General features: G+C 56.5%; 1 protein-coding gene across 4 annotated transcripts in view; it reads left to right on the top strand.

The window, feature by feature from the left end:
• The window catches only part of KSR2 (kinase suppressor of ras 2), a 76905-nt gene that overhangs the window by 28061 nt on the left and 36146 nt on the right, over positions 1-12698 (top strand). For 2 of the 4 annotated variants that reach the window (XM_085076178.1, XM_085076179.1), the window contains exons 5-9: positions 484-665; positions 8130-8199; positions 8797-8880; positions 11282-11349; positions 11529-11627. In XM_085076178.1, the coding sequence (XP_084932304.1) occupies positions 484-665; positions 8130-8199; positions 8797-8880; positions 11282-11349; positions 11529-11627 (503 nt within the window). The remainder of the gene's footprint in view (positions 1-483; positions 666-8129; positions 8200-8796; positions 8881-11281; positions 11350-11528; positions 11628-12698) is intronic. The other 2 variants (XM_085076180.1, XM_085076181.1) reach the window with 1 other exon arrangement.

Raw genomic sequence — 12698 nt, 5'->3', positions numbered from 1 at the left:
AAGAGATTCATCCCCTCTGCTCCGCAGAATTTCCTTCCTGAGGCACTTTTCCTGGTGTTTAGGGCTGTCCTTGCCGCAATCCTGTGCTTTGACAAGCAGATTCCTGGGAATCCCTTGGGGTTCCTCACATTCTCCACTGCACCCCACCCTCTGCTTGGGCCCTAAATTTGATGTTGTGACATCAACTGTGGCGATTTAGGGGATGTGGCACGGCAAGCAAGGCTGGGGGTGATGAGCTTTGGGACCAACTGACTTTTTCCACCCAGGTTTTCCAGAGGAAAAGGTCTGGGATGTTCCTCATTAAAAAATGCCTTTGTTTGAGGGTGGAGAGGGATTGGGAATTCTCACAGGGAAGTGGGATTAACTATCACATGGGAGATGATGCAGCACAGCAAATCCCCCATCCTACAGGTGCCACCAGCCCATCCCCAACTCCTCTCCCTTCACCTTTCTCTCCCTTCTCCCTGCTCTTTTCCCTGCCAGAGTCAAGAAAAAGAACAAGCCCCTGAACCTCAAGATCCACAACAGCGTGGGGAGCTGTGAGAACATCCCAGCCCAGCGCTCGCCGCTCCTCTCCGAGCGCTCCCTGCGCTCCTTCTTCGTGGGGTATCCACCCTTCCTGCCCTCCACCCCACCCGTCCACACCGAAGCCACCTTCTCAGCAAGTAAGTCCCTGCAGATCCCTCTGCCATGGGGTGGGAGGTGCCGAGCAGAGGATGGGAGTGGGAATCTCAGAATCGATGGTTTTAGAGAACACTGAGGGTTTCAGGATGAGCACATTCCTTGATGGGACTGAGAATCTCAGAATCGATGGTTTTAGAGAACCCTGAGGGTTTCAGGATGAGCACATTCCTTGTGGGGGTGCCTTGTGTTGATGTTTGGAGATATTTGGATGCTTCTGGGCAGAGAAGCCCCCAAAACCTCAAATATTTCTGTTGTTTGGGAAAGCCACGAGGTTTCCGTGCTGCCTGGGTTGGTGATCTGAAATGCCTGGATGTCACCTGAAAGTGACTTTCCCAAGGGTTCCTTTGTCAACCCAGCCATGGTTTTACCTCTGTGTTTAAACCTCTCCTGTTGGCTGGGTTTGGGGCTGATGCCAAGTTTTGGGAAGTCATTCCTGGTGCAAACCCCATGGAGCTGATCCCAGCAGCCAACCCTGAACCCTTGTCCTCTCCCAGGAGATGCTGCAGGTGGCACTCGCTGGGTGGGTGTGGCTCCAGGAGCTCACCCAGCTTGGTGACCCTCATTTCCTGGTCGCAGACCAGTGCCAGGATTAATCCCACAGGGATTAAAGCTTTTCCAAGCCAGGCGTGGCTCTTGACCCAAGAAGAACTTCCCTGGAAACATGTGGCAGCTGCTGGGAGCAATTCCCAGCCAAGCTGAGGTCCCCTTCCCTTCCCTTCCCTTCCCTTCCCTTCCCTTCCCTTCCCTTCCCTTCCCTTCCCTTCCCTTCCCTTCCCTTCCCTTCCCTTCCCTTCCCTTCCCCTGCACTTTGGGATCACTGAGGACTCCTCCAGCCACTCCTGCCATCCTTTTCCCTCTCTCCCTCTGGCTTTGGGGACAGTGGCACCTGGCAGGAGCTCCACAGGCAGACAGTGCTATTCCCAGAGATCTCCAATACCCAACTCCGGATTTGCCCGGAGCAAGGGGGATTTTTGCCTTGCTATTTTCCCCGTGGAATTATCTGAGCTCAGCTCCCAGCCCAGCCCCACAGAGCAGAAAGCACAGCCCAAACCCCATTCCCAGCCAGCCCCAGCCACGTCTCCTTGGATTAGTTTTGCTCACGCCTCAGTGTTGGATTGCACGCCGCGGTGTGACATGCTGATGGCACATGGCACCGCCGCAGCGGGACGCGATGGGAAGTGACGGGCCAGCGAGTGACTAACGCTGCTGCAGACATGTCTCCTCTCATTTCCCTCTGACATCCCTGGCTGCTGGGAATGTTTTCCGGGCTGGATGGGAGCTGGGTTTCCCCAGCTGGTTGATCCCTGCCAGGAGGTTTCGGCGTCAGCAGAGCCGTTTGGTTCTTGCAGGATCAACATCCGTGTGGGAGTTGTGCCAAGCAGGGCAGACATTTGTTTGTAGGGAGGAGAATCGTGGAATGATTTGGGCTGGAAGGGAGCTTAAACCTCATCCACTTCCACGGGCAAGGACACATCCCACTAGGGCAGGTTGCTCCGAGCCCTCCCTGCATTCCAAGGATTCCCTGTCCCCATCCTTGTGGTGCTTCCACAACCAAGTTCTCCACAGTATTCCATCCTTATGGGGTTTTCTAAAAATCTCTCTTTCTTTTTCCTCTCGTGGGAGCAGCACAGCAGCACCCAGATGCTCTGGATTGCTGTGGAATTATTTCCCTAAGCAAGGAAACACAAAAAGTGTTGTTGTTGTCAGCTGGAGATGGGTGAGGGGTGCCCAGTGAGGCTCCATCCCTCCCTCCCTGGCTGTCTCTCCATGATTCCTTTTGCTGCTCCTGGCAGGAGCACAATCCCATCTGAGTCATCCCTGGTCCGGGTCAGGAGCGGGTTTGGATGCTTCCCTCTGATTTTTAACAGCCATTTATCCTGATGGGAATAGATTTTCACTGGGAGCTGCAGAAGGAGCTTCTTTCTCTGGCAACACAAATCTGGCTTGGGGAATCAAGATCATGAAATATCCTGAGCTGGAGGTAGCCACCAGGATCACCCAGCCCAGCTCCTGCCCTGCCCAGACAGCCCAACAATCCCACCCTGTGCATCCCTGGCAGTGCTGTCCAAACACTCCTGGAGCTCTGGCAGCCTCAGGCTGTGCCCATTCCCTGGGGAGCCTGGGCAGTGCCCAGCACCCTCTGGGGGAAGAACCTTTCCTGATCTCCAACCTAACCCTCCCCTGGCCCAGCTCCAGCCATTCCCTGTCCCAGGGGGCAGAGATCAGAGCTGCCTCTCAGGAGGAAGTTGGTTTAGTGTGCTCTCCAGGGATGTCCCCTCCCCGGGGACATCAGCCCAGTCCTGGATGAGAACTCCATTCCCTCCACTGTGGTGCTGCTCCTGCCATGTCCCTGGGGGGATTCTCCTGAATCCCTGCCCTGCCTCTTCCTCCTGGCTTTGTGACCAAGGAATTTGTGGTTTTTGTTGTTGAGCGTGAGTGGGATCCCAACCAGGGATGGCCAAGCTGGTGACAAGTTCTGAGATGCCACCAGAGCTCCTTGAGTCCCCTCAGCTCCTGAGCCATCCATGAAAGAGCTGCTGAAGGGCTGACCTCGGGCAGGTTTGATGGACAGGGATTCAGGATAATGTCCAGTGGATCAGGGTGGGAATTCTGGAGCCCTGAATCCAGCTTTTCTGCTGGAAAGCACCAGGCTGGACGCAAGGACATGACACTGGTGTTGAAGGGGACATGGGACACGTGTGCAAGCAGCCAGTGCCATCACACCGTGTCCCCTCCCCGTGGCCATCCCATTCCCAGTGCTGGGGGTGGCTTTGTGGGGAAAGACTTCTCCCTAACACTGAGCCACCCCAGGAGGGGATTTCCCAAAGGGAACCTCATTCCTCGGTGACCACCAGAGGTTCTCTGCTCCCTGACCCTGCTCTGCACCAGCCTGACCCTGCCCTGACCCTGTTGGCACACAGCTGGCAGCTCCCTGCAGCCACATCTGGCCACAGCTGGCAGTGAGGCTCCAGGGGGTTTCCCACCCCAGCAGTGGAGTTGGAGGACACAGCTCTGTCTGGATAAGCCTAATTGAACCTGCAAGGCTGGGAATTGAGGGGGAAATCCTGACGTGAGGCTTTAAGCCAGCTGAACGTGACATTTGAGCTGGATAAATGGGATTGTCATGCTGGAAAGAGGAGGTGCCCGAATTATCAAGTGACTCTTTCCTTGCTGGAGAGATGCCCTGGGAACACCTCCTACTTTGGATGATCCCCTCCGCTCCAGCTTGGGTTGTGGTTCATCCTGCTGATCCATCCTGGATCATCCTTCCACCCCCTGGACCTGGCTGTGATCCATGAGGTTGGAAGGGACCTTACAGACCATCCCATTCCATCTCCCTGCATGGACAGGGACACTTCCCACTGGATCAAATTCCATGAGGAATATTTGCCACATGCCCTAATGGAGGCATCTGTGACTGCCTTTGTAGCTTGAGTCCTGTGTGGATTTACATCCTGGGGAGGGAAAACTGCTGCAGCAGCTGCTCTGGGATCTCTCCCATCCTATTTTGGCCCTGGAAGCAGCACAAGCAAGGCCTGAGGTGTCTCATGAAGGGACCTTTGCTGCAGAACATCTCCCTTGGCTCCCCAGCTGGGACCACATGGGAGGTAAACTCAGGATGGTGGGGAGACACTGGAACTCTGTCACTGGAACTGCCACAGGGTGCCCAGAGAAGCCCCAGTGGAAGGTATCCCTGCCCATGGCAGGGGTGGGTTGGGATGATCTTTAAGGTTCTTCCAACCCAAGCCATTCCATGGTTCTATGAGTTTCTTTGGCTCAGCACTGGGATTTTTCCCTGGTGGTAGAGATATTCCTAATCCAGGATCTCCTTTGCTGTTGGACTCTTCTGGGAAGAGACTCCACCAGGGTGTCTCCCCTTCATCTCTCCATGGGATTCACCCACCCTGGGACGTCTGGGATAAGTGCAAAGTCTCCTGGGCATTTCTTGGCTTTGCAGTGACTCATTCCAGGATGTTTTCCAAGTCCACTTCCATCGATTTTATCCATTCATAATGTGAACACCTCCCGGTGCTGTTTGCTGTAGTAGGGGAAGGAGGGTTTGTTTATCAGGCTGTCTCCATGATGGATAACACCAATTCCCTGGGATCCAGAAAGGGGCCAGGAGATCAGGAAGGGGGAATTGTGACCAAACACGGTCCCCATCCATGTGGCTCGGCACTGCTGCCACCCCTGGAAGATGCTCCAGGTGTCCCCGGTGAGGGTTTGGGGCTCTCTGAGGGCATCACCGCCCACCCCAAGGAGGGTGGAACCCCAAAAAACGAAATAGGGAAGCTCCAGGTGCTGTTCTCCATGCAGGAGACGCCCAGACATCCCAGCTGGGAAAGAGCTGGAATTCTGCGCGGAGCCGCCGGGATGGCAGGAGGGGCAGCGAGGGCGTCACGGCCCAGGCAGCAGCGCGGTGCCCGTCACCTCCCAGGAGCGCGGGTGCCACTCAGGGAGCCGCGCTGGCTGTCACCGCTGCCTGTCACCGCCGGGGAGCGGGGTGGCAGCGCTCCTCTGCCGTGTCGCCTGTCAGGGACGTGCCGGAGGTGGCTGTCACCCTCTGCCCGGTTGGTTTCCCCTTTCTCGGCTCTCCTCCCGGCACAGCTGATCCCATCAAGCGCGGCTGTTGATTTTGGGATAAGCTGTGCCGCGCGGAGCAGCAGCCCTGACCTTTGCTGGAGCGGCGGAGGAAAACACGGAGGTGTCGGATGGAGGGTGGCATTCCCTGTCACCGGGCCGTGCTGTCACCGGGCACTGGGAGCCCGGTGGGGTTTGGCTTTTGGGGACCCCTCGGGAGGCAGGAATGGGATGGGCGACCCGGAGAAACCTGCAGTGAGCGCCAGCCGCGCTCTTCCCTGTGAAACTCCGCTTGTGCCCAGGAAATGTCAGCTCGGGGCGGGAGACGGGGCGGGAATCATGCCAGGGGAATTATGGCCGGGAGAGTGTGGATTTTCGAGCAGGGCAGGAGGTTGCTGGTGATGAAGGTTTAAGTGATGACTGGCACGGGGGCAGCGCAGGTCGGGAGACATCAATAGGAGGGGGCAGCTCGGGGGCGCTGGGGCGGGCGGGGGACGGAGGGAAGAGGGAAGAGGGAAGGAAGGAAGGAAGGAAGGAAGGAGAGAGGGAGGATGGGGGAGAGGCAGCCTCTGTCACGCTTCACAGCTTGCGAGGATCAGCCGATGCCGCCGCCGCTTCTCCATCGCCAGGTCCCCACGACAAAGCCCGGCCTCCCCACCCTGAAGCAAGACGTGCTCGCGGGGTTTTCCCCCTTGTAATTAACGCTAATTGTGCCAATTCGAGGGGTTTTCAACGAGAACATTCCTCCCGTGCTGGGGGGAGGCTGCTGCATCTCCTCTGGGCATCTCCCCGAGTTCATATTGCGAAGAACAGCTTTTCCTCCGGGTGGGGTGAAGGGGAGAATCCCCAATTAACTGCAGAGCCCCCCAAACCCTCGGGGCTGCTCCCTGGTGTCTCTCCCTGCCCTCCTGCCCCGCTCCGCTGCTTTCCCCTCCTGCCAACAGCGGCTCTATTGTCAAACGCCGCGATCCTGCGTGGCTCGCTGCCGCTAATGAAGGTAATTAGCTGTGAGTCACGTCGGGCTCATTTATGTTACGAGGTCAAAATCCCCGCTACACTTCAATACATTTTTTGCAGCGAGCGCATTTAGAAAGTAATTAAAAGGCTCAGCAGCCGCCTTTGCCTCCATCCCCTCTCCCCCCTCGCCGCGCTGGCAGGATTTAATTGAGGCCAGCCGAAAGTTAGTGGGAATAAATTGTGGCTGATAACGTGGAGGTTGTAATTTAATTCCGCGAGAGGAGCTGTTCTCGCCCGGGTGTTTGGTTCTTCAGGGAGCGGGGCTGGAGGGGGGGATGATGACAACTCAGCTCTGTAATGTGGTTTAGGGATGGGGGAATGACGTTCAGGGAGGGGTGAGGCTGTGCACGGAGTGGTCACTCTGTAGAGCGTCATCTCTGGGATTTGTGGAGCAAATTCCCACCCCGGGAGGTTGTGGATAGCGGGGGAGTGGGAGGGATGCTGGTCCAGCAGCCCAGGGTGGGTTTGTCTCAAAGGCTGGTGAGAAAATATCAAAAATATCGGCAATGTGCTGAGACATGGATTCCCCTCCTTGACTTTGAAGGGAGTTTATAAAAATTAGGAAGATTTACTTTTTATATGGGTGGCTAAAGCCAGGACACAGGGAATGGCTTCCCACTTTCCAGAGGGCAGGGAGAGATGGGATATTGGGAAGGAATTGTTCCCTGGGAGGGTGGGGAGGGGCTGGGATGGAATCCCCAGAGCAGCTGTGGCTGCCCCTGGATCCCAGGAATTGTCCAGGGTGAGGCTGGACAGGGCTTGGTGCACCCTGGGATAGTGGAAGGTGTCCCTGCTCACAGAAACAAGATGATCTTTAATGTCCCTTCCATCCCAAACCATTCTGTGATTCTGTGATTCTGACATCTCAATCGCTGCCTCTGCCTGTGGAATGCCCAGGGAAGGAGAAGGATCCGGATCCACCCGCCGGAGGTGCTGGAGCAGCTTGGGATGCTCCCAGGACTTCCAACGCAGGGAGCAGGATGTAAATGTAACCTTCAGCTGGCGAGTGCAATTAGAGCTCCGTGCCTGCCGCGATATTAAAATGGGATATTAAAGCAAACAGCGGCTCTCCCCGCTCCCAGGGATAATATCCAGCGCCTGTTTAGCCAGGGATTTGCCGGCACTCTGAGCAAACAGCCGGGAGCCGCCGCTGGTGCCTGGGAAACCTCTCAAATCCACGAGTGAAAATCCAGCCTTGGATAGCGGCACGGAGCTGCTGCCAGGCCCGGCATCCTGCGGGGCAGGACCTTTCCTGAAGCCACGAGAAGCAGGAAGAAGAGGAGGAGCAGCTTTTCCACCCTTGCTGAGGTTGAAGGAGGATGTGGAATCCAAGCATGGTCCTGCTCCTTCCTGCTCCCGTGGTGCTAAGGAATTTCCCTTTTTCCTTATCCTTCTCCCTGCTTTTCCCTCGGAAGGAGGGCACCAAGACTGCTTTTTACTCCGTTCTTCCCCTGGAGTATGAGTGGAATTGCTTTTGGAGTGGCTGACACTCAGCTTTTCCTCAGCCCCCACCTCTAGCCGCGATGTCTCATTAAAAAATGACAATGAAGTTACTTCAGCTTTATCTTCCCTTTCTTGTTTGAATATTGTGCTCTGATTCCAAAAGTTTCACAATCCCTCTCTCCCTGGTCCAAACTGGTTGATTGGATCTGGGACAGGAGACTCTGATTCTCATAGACCCACAAAGCCCAGAGGCGTCTTGTTTTCCAGACAGGGAGCTCAGTGAGGCATTCTAATAGCAGGAAAATCCCATTTTTTGTGCACATCCTTTGCTCCTCTTCCCAAAAACTTGAACCCCAGCTCTCGATTTCGTTACCAGTGCTGGTTTTCCGTGTCTCTCCCTGCAGATACGCTGTCAGTGCCTCGCTGGTCCCCGCAGATCCCTCGCCGGGATTTAGGAAACTCCATAAAACACAGGTACGCCCACCCTGCTGCTGTGCCAGGCTGGGGGATGAGGGATGAGGATCTCCCTTTCCATCTCTGCTCCAGCACAGGCAAACTGGGGACATTCCCACTCTTCCTGGGCTGCGCTGTCCTCCAAGCCCATTTCAATTCCATTTCAGTTCAGATCTGGTTCAGATAAGGCTCGAGTCGCTATCGATAAAAGCTGTGTGTTATCTGTGACCTTGCCAGCCCTCAGCAAATTCCGGATTATCGCCCTTCCATATCTCCCTGCAGAGGGAAAAGCGCTGGGAAGAGTCTCAGTGCTGCTGGTTGATGGGAAGCTGCTTCCCAAGGGGCTGGAAACGTCCGTCCCTAGGGCAGGTTTTGGGGGTGCCTGGGGTGGGCAAAGCTGGGGAATCACGGAGAGCTGGGATTGGATTCCCTTTGGAACAGGCTGTGCCCTTCTCCGGAGCCAAAGTGGGGCTCAGGGTTGTGTTTTGGCATCGCTGGGAAAATTCCTCAACACCTGCAGAGGAGTTTGAGGGCAGCAGGGAGAGGATAAATCAGGGCTCTGGGGATAAGTGAGGTTTCAGCCCTCCCTGCCCACTCTCCCCGTGTTTCTCTCCACAGGTTTTCCACCAAGTACTGGATGTCTCAGACCTGCACCGTCTGCGGGAAGGGAATGTTGTTCGGCTTAAAATGCAAAAACTGCAAGTACGGCGCCGTGCCGGAGCTGTTTGTGTCACTCCCTGAAACTGGGAGGGGATGGTCGGGGTTGTGCCGGGGAGCCGAGCGGGGTTGGGGCACGGAGAGACCAACCAGCCTCTCCGCAGCTCATCCTCACAGGAAGCTTGAGCCAGCCGTGGGACTGGGGGAACGACAGCCCAGAGCAGGGCTGGGGTTGGCTCTGCGATGGGATCAGAGCCCTCGGGGAGGATGTGCCAGCCAGACCTCGGCTCTGCTCGCTCCAGAGCTCTGAGTCAGATCCTGACAGCCTCCCTTCCCTGAGCCTGGCTTTACATCCCCACCTGATGGAGATTCCCTGTGGAATTTTCTGCTGATGGGGATGGATGTGCTGGACCAGGCAGAGAGTGGGAATCGAGTGGGTTTTGCCCACAGAGTCGGCCTGTAGATTCTATTTCTGCAAAGTTTTTTTGGATCTGTGTTTCCTGGCAGGGTTGTAGTCCTGAAGAGCCAACCCACCATAAATCCATGGCTCAAAGGAGAGGGGATAAAATGGGATAGGACCGGGAAAAAACAGGGAGGTAGAGGCTGGGGCTGCTTGAGCTGCTCTAAATCTGCCGCAGCCCAGCCTTGCACAGAACCGTGCTGCGCTCGGGAAAGCTGCTCCTGGAGCCAGGATTGCCTTTCCCAGGGCCGGGAGCTGGGAATGTGGGATTGTCTGCGGGTAACGGAGCGATAACGATCGCTGCCGCTGATTAAGCGCTGATGAGTTGGTAAATTGGGATTTAAACCCGACGAGAAGCGCTCGGTTACTCCACAGCTGGTGGGGCTTTTCTGGAAGGGATGTTATCAAATCCGTGGATTTTCAAGGGGTGATTCCCATTGTATCCTGGAGGCTTTTCCTGCGAGCTCTCCGCGCAGGGAGAGGGATTTTGTGCCTGGTCCTGACCGGGATCGGGGAGGCTGTGGCTCTGGCTGTCCCTGTAATCCTACCGAAAAGAACAAATCCATTTCCTGCTACTCAAAAGTTGGGAGAGAACACAAGGCATTTAGGATTTTTCCAGTTTGCCTCCTGCGCTGCTTTTCCCAGAAACCAGAGGGGAACAGGCAGGTAAAACAAACAACCGGACCCCAACCCCCCCAAGCCTCAAATACCAAATTAATTCCTGCCTTTCCCTCTAGGAACAGCTTTGTAATAAAAGCTAACACGGGCAGCTCCTGCATTTTCATTACCCAGCTCATTGACTTGAAGCTGCCGTTCTCCTTTTCCCCCCATCCTTTCCCCCTTGTTTTGATAAATCCTTTCCTCCTTTTTCCCTTTCCCCCCATGGCTTTCTGCCGGCCTGGCAGAGCGTGAGCTGGGGATGCGTTTCCATCCTTAATTAAGGAGGAATGGGAAGGATTTGGGAGTCTGCCGATGCCTACATGCATGACCCGGGGGTGAAGCCCTCCAGACTCCTTCCCCAGCTCCACAAACAGGGAAAAGCTCTGCAAAATATCCGACGTGGCCGTAAAGCCTCTCTATTTTGGCTAAATGTCCTTAAAACAGCCAGGAGGGAGGGAAAATGACACATCAGAGGCCAGGGCAGCCACTTCCTCCCCCTCTGCTGCCCCTGAATTTAATTGAGCATCCAGCAGCAGGATGGTGGGAATGGGGATTTCAGGGAATCATGGAATGGGTTGGGCTGGAAGGAACCTTAAAGACCATCTTGTCCCACCTTCCAGTAAACCTTTTATTGGATTCTGCTCCTTTTGTTGCAGCCAAAACTGGCAGAAGTGACAATTTGGGGCATCCTCAAGCCTGGCTGGTCCCCCCCAGCTGGCACAGAAAGGGGGAGCTGGGCAGAGCCCCAGGTTTGGGAATTCCTGTGCCGATCCTTCGGGATGGATGTGTTTTCCAAGGGTGTGCAGCCCCTGTGTCCTGCCAGCCAGCCCACCGTGCTGCCCCAGGGTGTGCATCCTGTACTGCTCCTTATCCCTGAGCCTGCTGCTTGGGAATTACGGGAAGCAGGGATCCAGGAGTGTCCACTCAGGCAGAGTGAACAGCCAAAGCCTTGTATCCAGTCATTTTCCCAGGAGAAAAAAAGGGGGAAAAGCCCTGAGCTCCATCACAGGATCCCAGAGCAGCCTGGGCTGGAAGGGAGCTTAAAGCTCATCCCATTCCACCCCTGCCATGGCAGGGACACCTTTTGCTATCCCAGGCTGCTCCAAGCCCTGTCCAACCTGGCCTTGGACACTGCCAGAGATCCAGGGGCAGCCACAGCTTCACCCTGTGCCACTCTCCCAGGAAACAATTCCTTCCCAAAATCCCATCTCTCCCTGCCCTCTGGCAGTGGGAAGCCATTCCCCGTGTCCTGGCACTCCATAAAGTCTCTCCATGCCGCGATGCTCCATGTCCCCTCCTCACCCCCTTCTCTCTGTCCCCTGCCAGGCTCAAGTGCCACAACAAATGCACCAAAGAGGCCCCTCCGTGTCACCTGCTGATCATCCACCGCGGAGGTAAGGCCCTTTCTCCTCCCCGCGCTGTGCCTCCGGGGATGTCGCCAGCGGGTAAAACTTTCAAAAGCCCCCCGGGCGATTCGGGAGCCGGCCCCTGGCGGGGTCCCCGGCGGGACGGAGGCTCCCGAACCGCTTGGGCTCTCTGGGGAAATGTTACCCACCGTTTTTTCCGCTTGTAGGGAGACGAGCCGGTCGGGGCGAGGCAGATTTGCATTGCAAACCACTTCCACCCACCCTCCCCCTGCCTCCTTTTCTTTTCAGATTCCCCACCGCACGGGGTAAGTCCAACCAGGTTTTAGCCTTTTGCTACTGTCGAGAGCTCAGGGCGGATGCGGGACCCCGAGATCTCCCGGTGCATGCGGGGTCTCCTCGCCGGGGACGCGGCCGTGGCCCTGCGGATGCTCGTGGTGCTTTCGGAGCTGCCTTACCCCGCTCTCCTGAGCGAGAGCCCGGCCTAAAATCCACCCTGAGACAGGCAGAACTTTGCAGCAGGACGACGGGGCGGCGCTTCCCACCTCTTTTCTTCCAGATTTTGGCTCCCTCGCTGGCCAGAGGACCGCGACTGCCTGAGGGAAACGCTGCCGATTGCTCTTGCCTTGCATTTTGAGCTCTTAAAGCTGTTTCTTTGTGTTTAATATCCCTCCCGAACCCCGCTCCTCGGTTTAATCCTGGGGCAAAGGATCGTGCTGGTGGCACCTCGAGGGGACAATTTTACAGCCTGCACCCCTCCCACGCCCTCGCTTGCAGGAAATTTGGGTGGAAGCGGTTGAAAACCCCTCCCCGTCAGGCTCGGAGCTGCTGCAAACCCTGCCCGGGCGGCAGGAAGGCAGAGTCCCGGGGGCAGGCGGGATTTGGGCAGGAATCGGGATTTAGGGCTGTGATGTTGCAAGAGCCGGAGCTGCCCGCTGTGTGGTTTAGGAGCAGCATGGCTTTGGGGTGGCCTCAGCATCACTGAAATGACTCCCCACCTCTCCAAAAACCCCCCCAAACCCAGTCTTAAATCCATTGGTTTGGAGTTAAACCACTCCTGAGCCCCCACAGCCTTCAGGCTGGCTTTGCCCCAAAAATTTCCCTGCTGAGAGTGTTCTGAGCTGGCTCCTTCCCTTCACCCCAAAAAGCTCCATCGAGGAACAGGACTGTGCTGGCCGAGCCGTGGCTCACAGAGGGGCCGTGGCAGCTGCTGAACCCCCAAACCGCAGCCTCACACCGTGGGGGGGTTGGCTGTGGCTGGGGGTGCAGGAAGATCCCGAAATTCAGCTGCCATCCCAGGCTGGAAGTGCCGCGGGAATCGCTTCGGAGAGCAGTTTGCGAGCACAGGGTGACCCCGAGCGCTCCTGCAGAGCTCTGAT

Source organism: Lichenostomus cassidix, chromosome 15, assembly GCF_008360975.1.
Source record: "Lichenostomus cassidix isolate B80296 chromosome 15, HeHo_3.0, whole genome shotgun sequence".
Classification (NCBI taxonomy): Eukaryota; Metazoa; Chordata; class Aves; order Passeriformes; family Meliphagidae; genus Lichenostomus; species Lichenostomus cassidix.
This window is presented reverse-complemented; position numbering and strand designations above follow the sequence as displayed.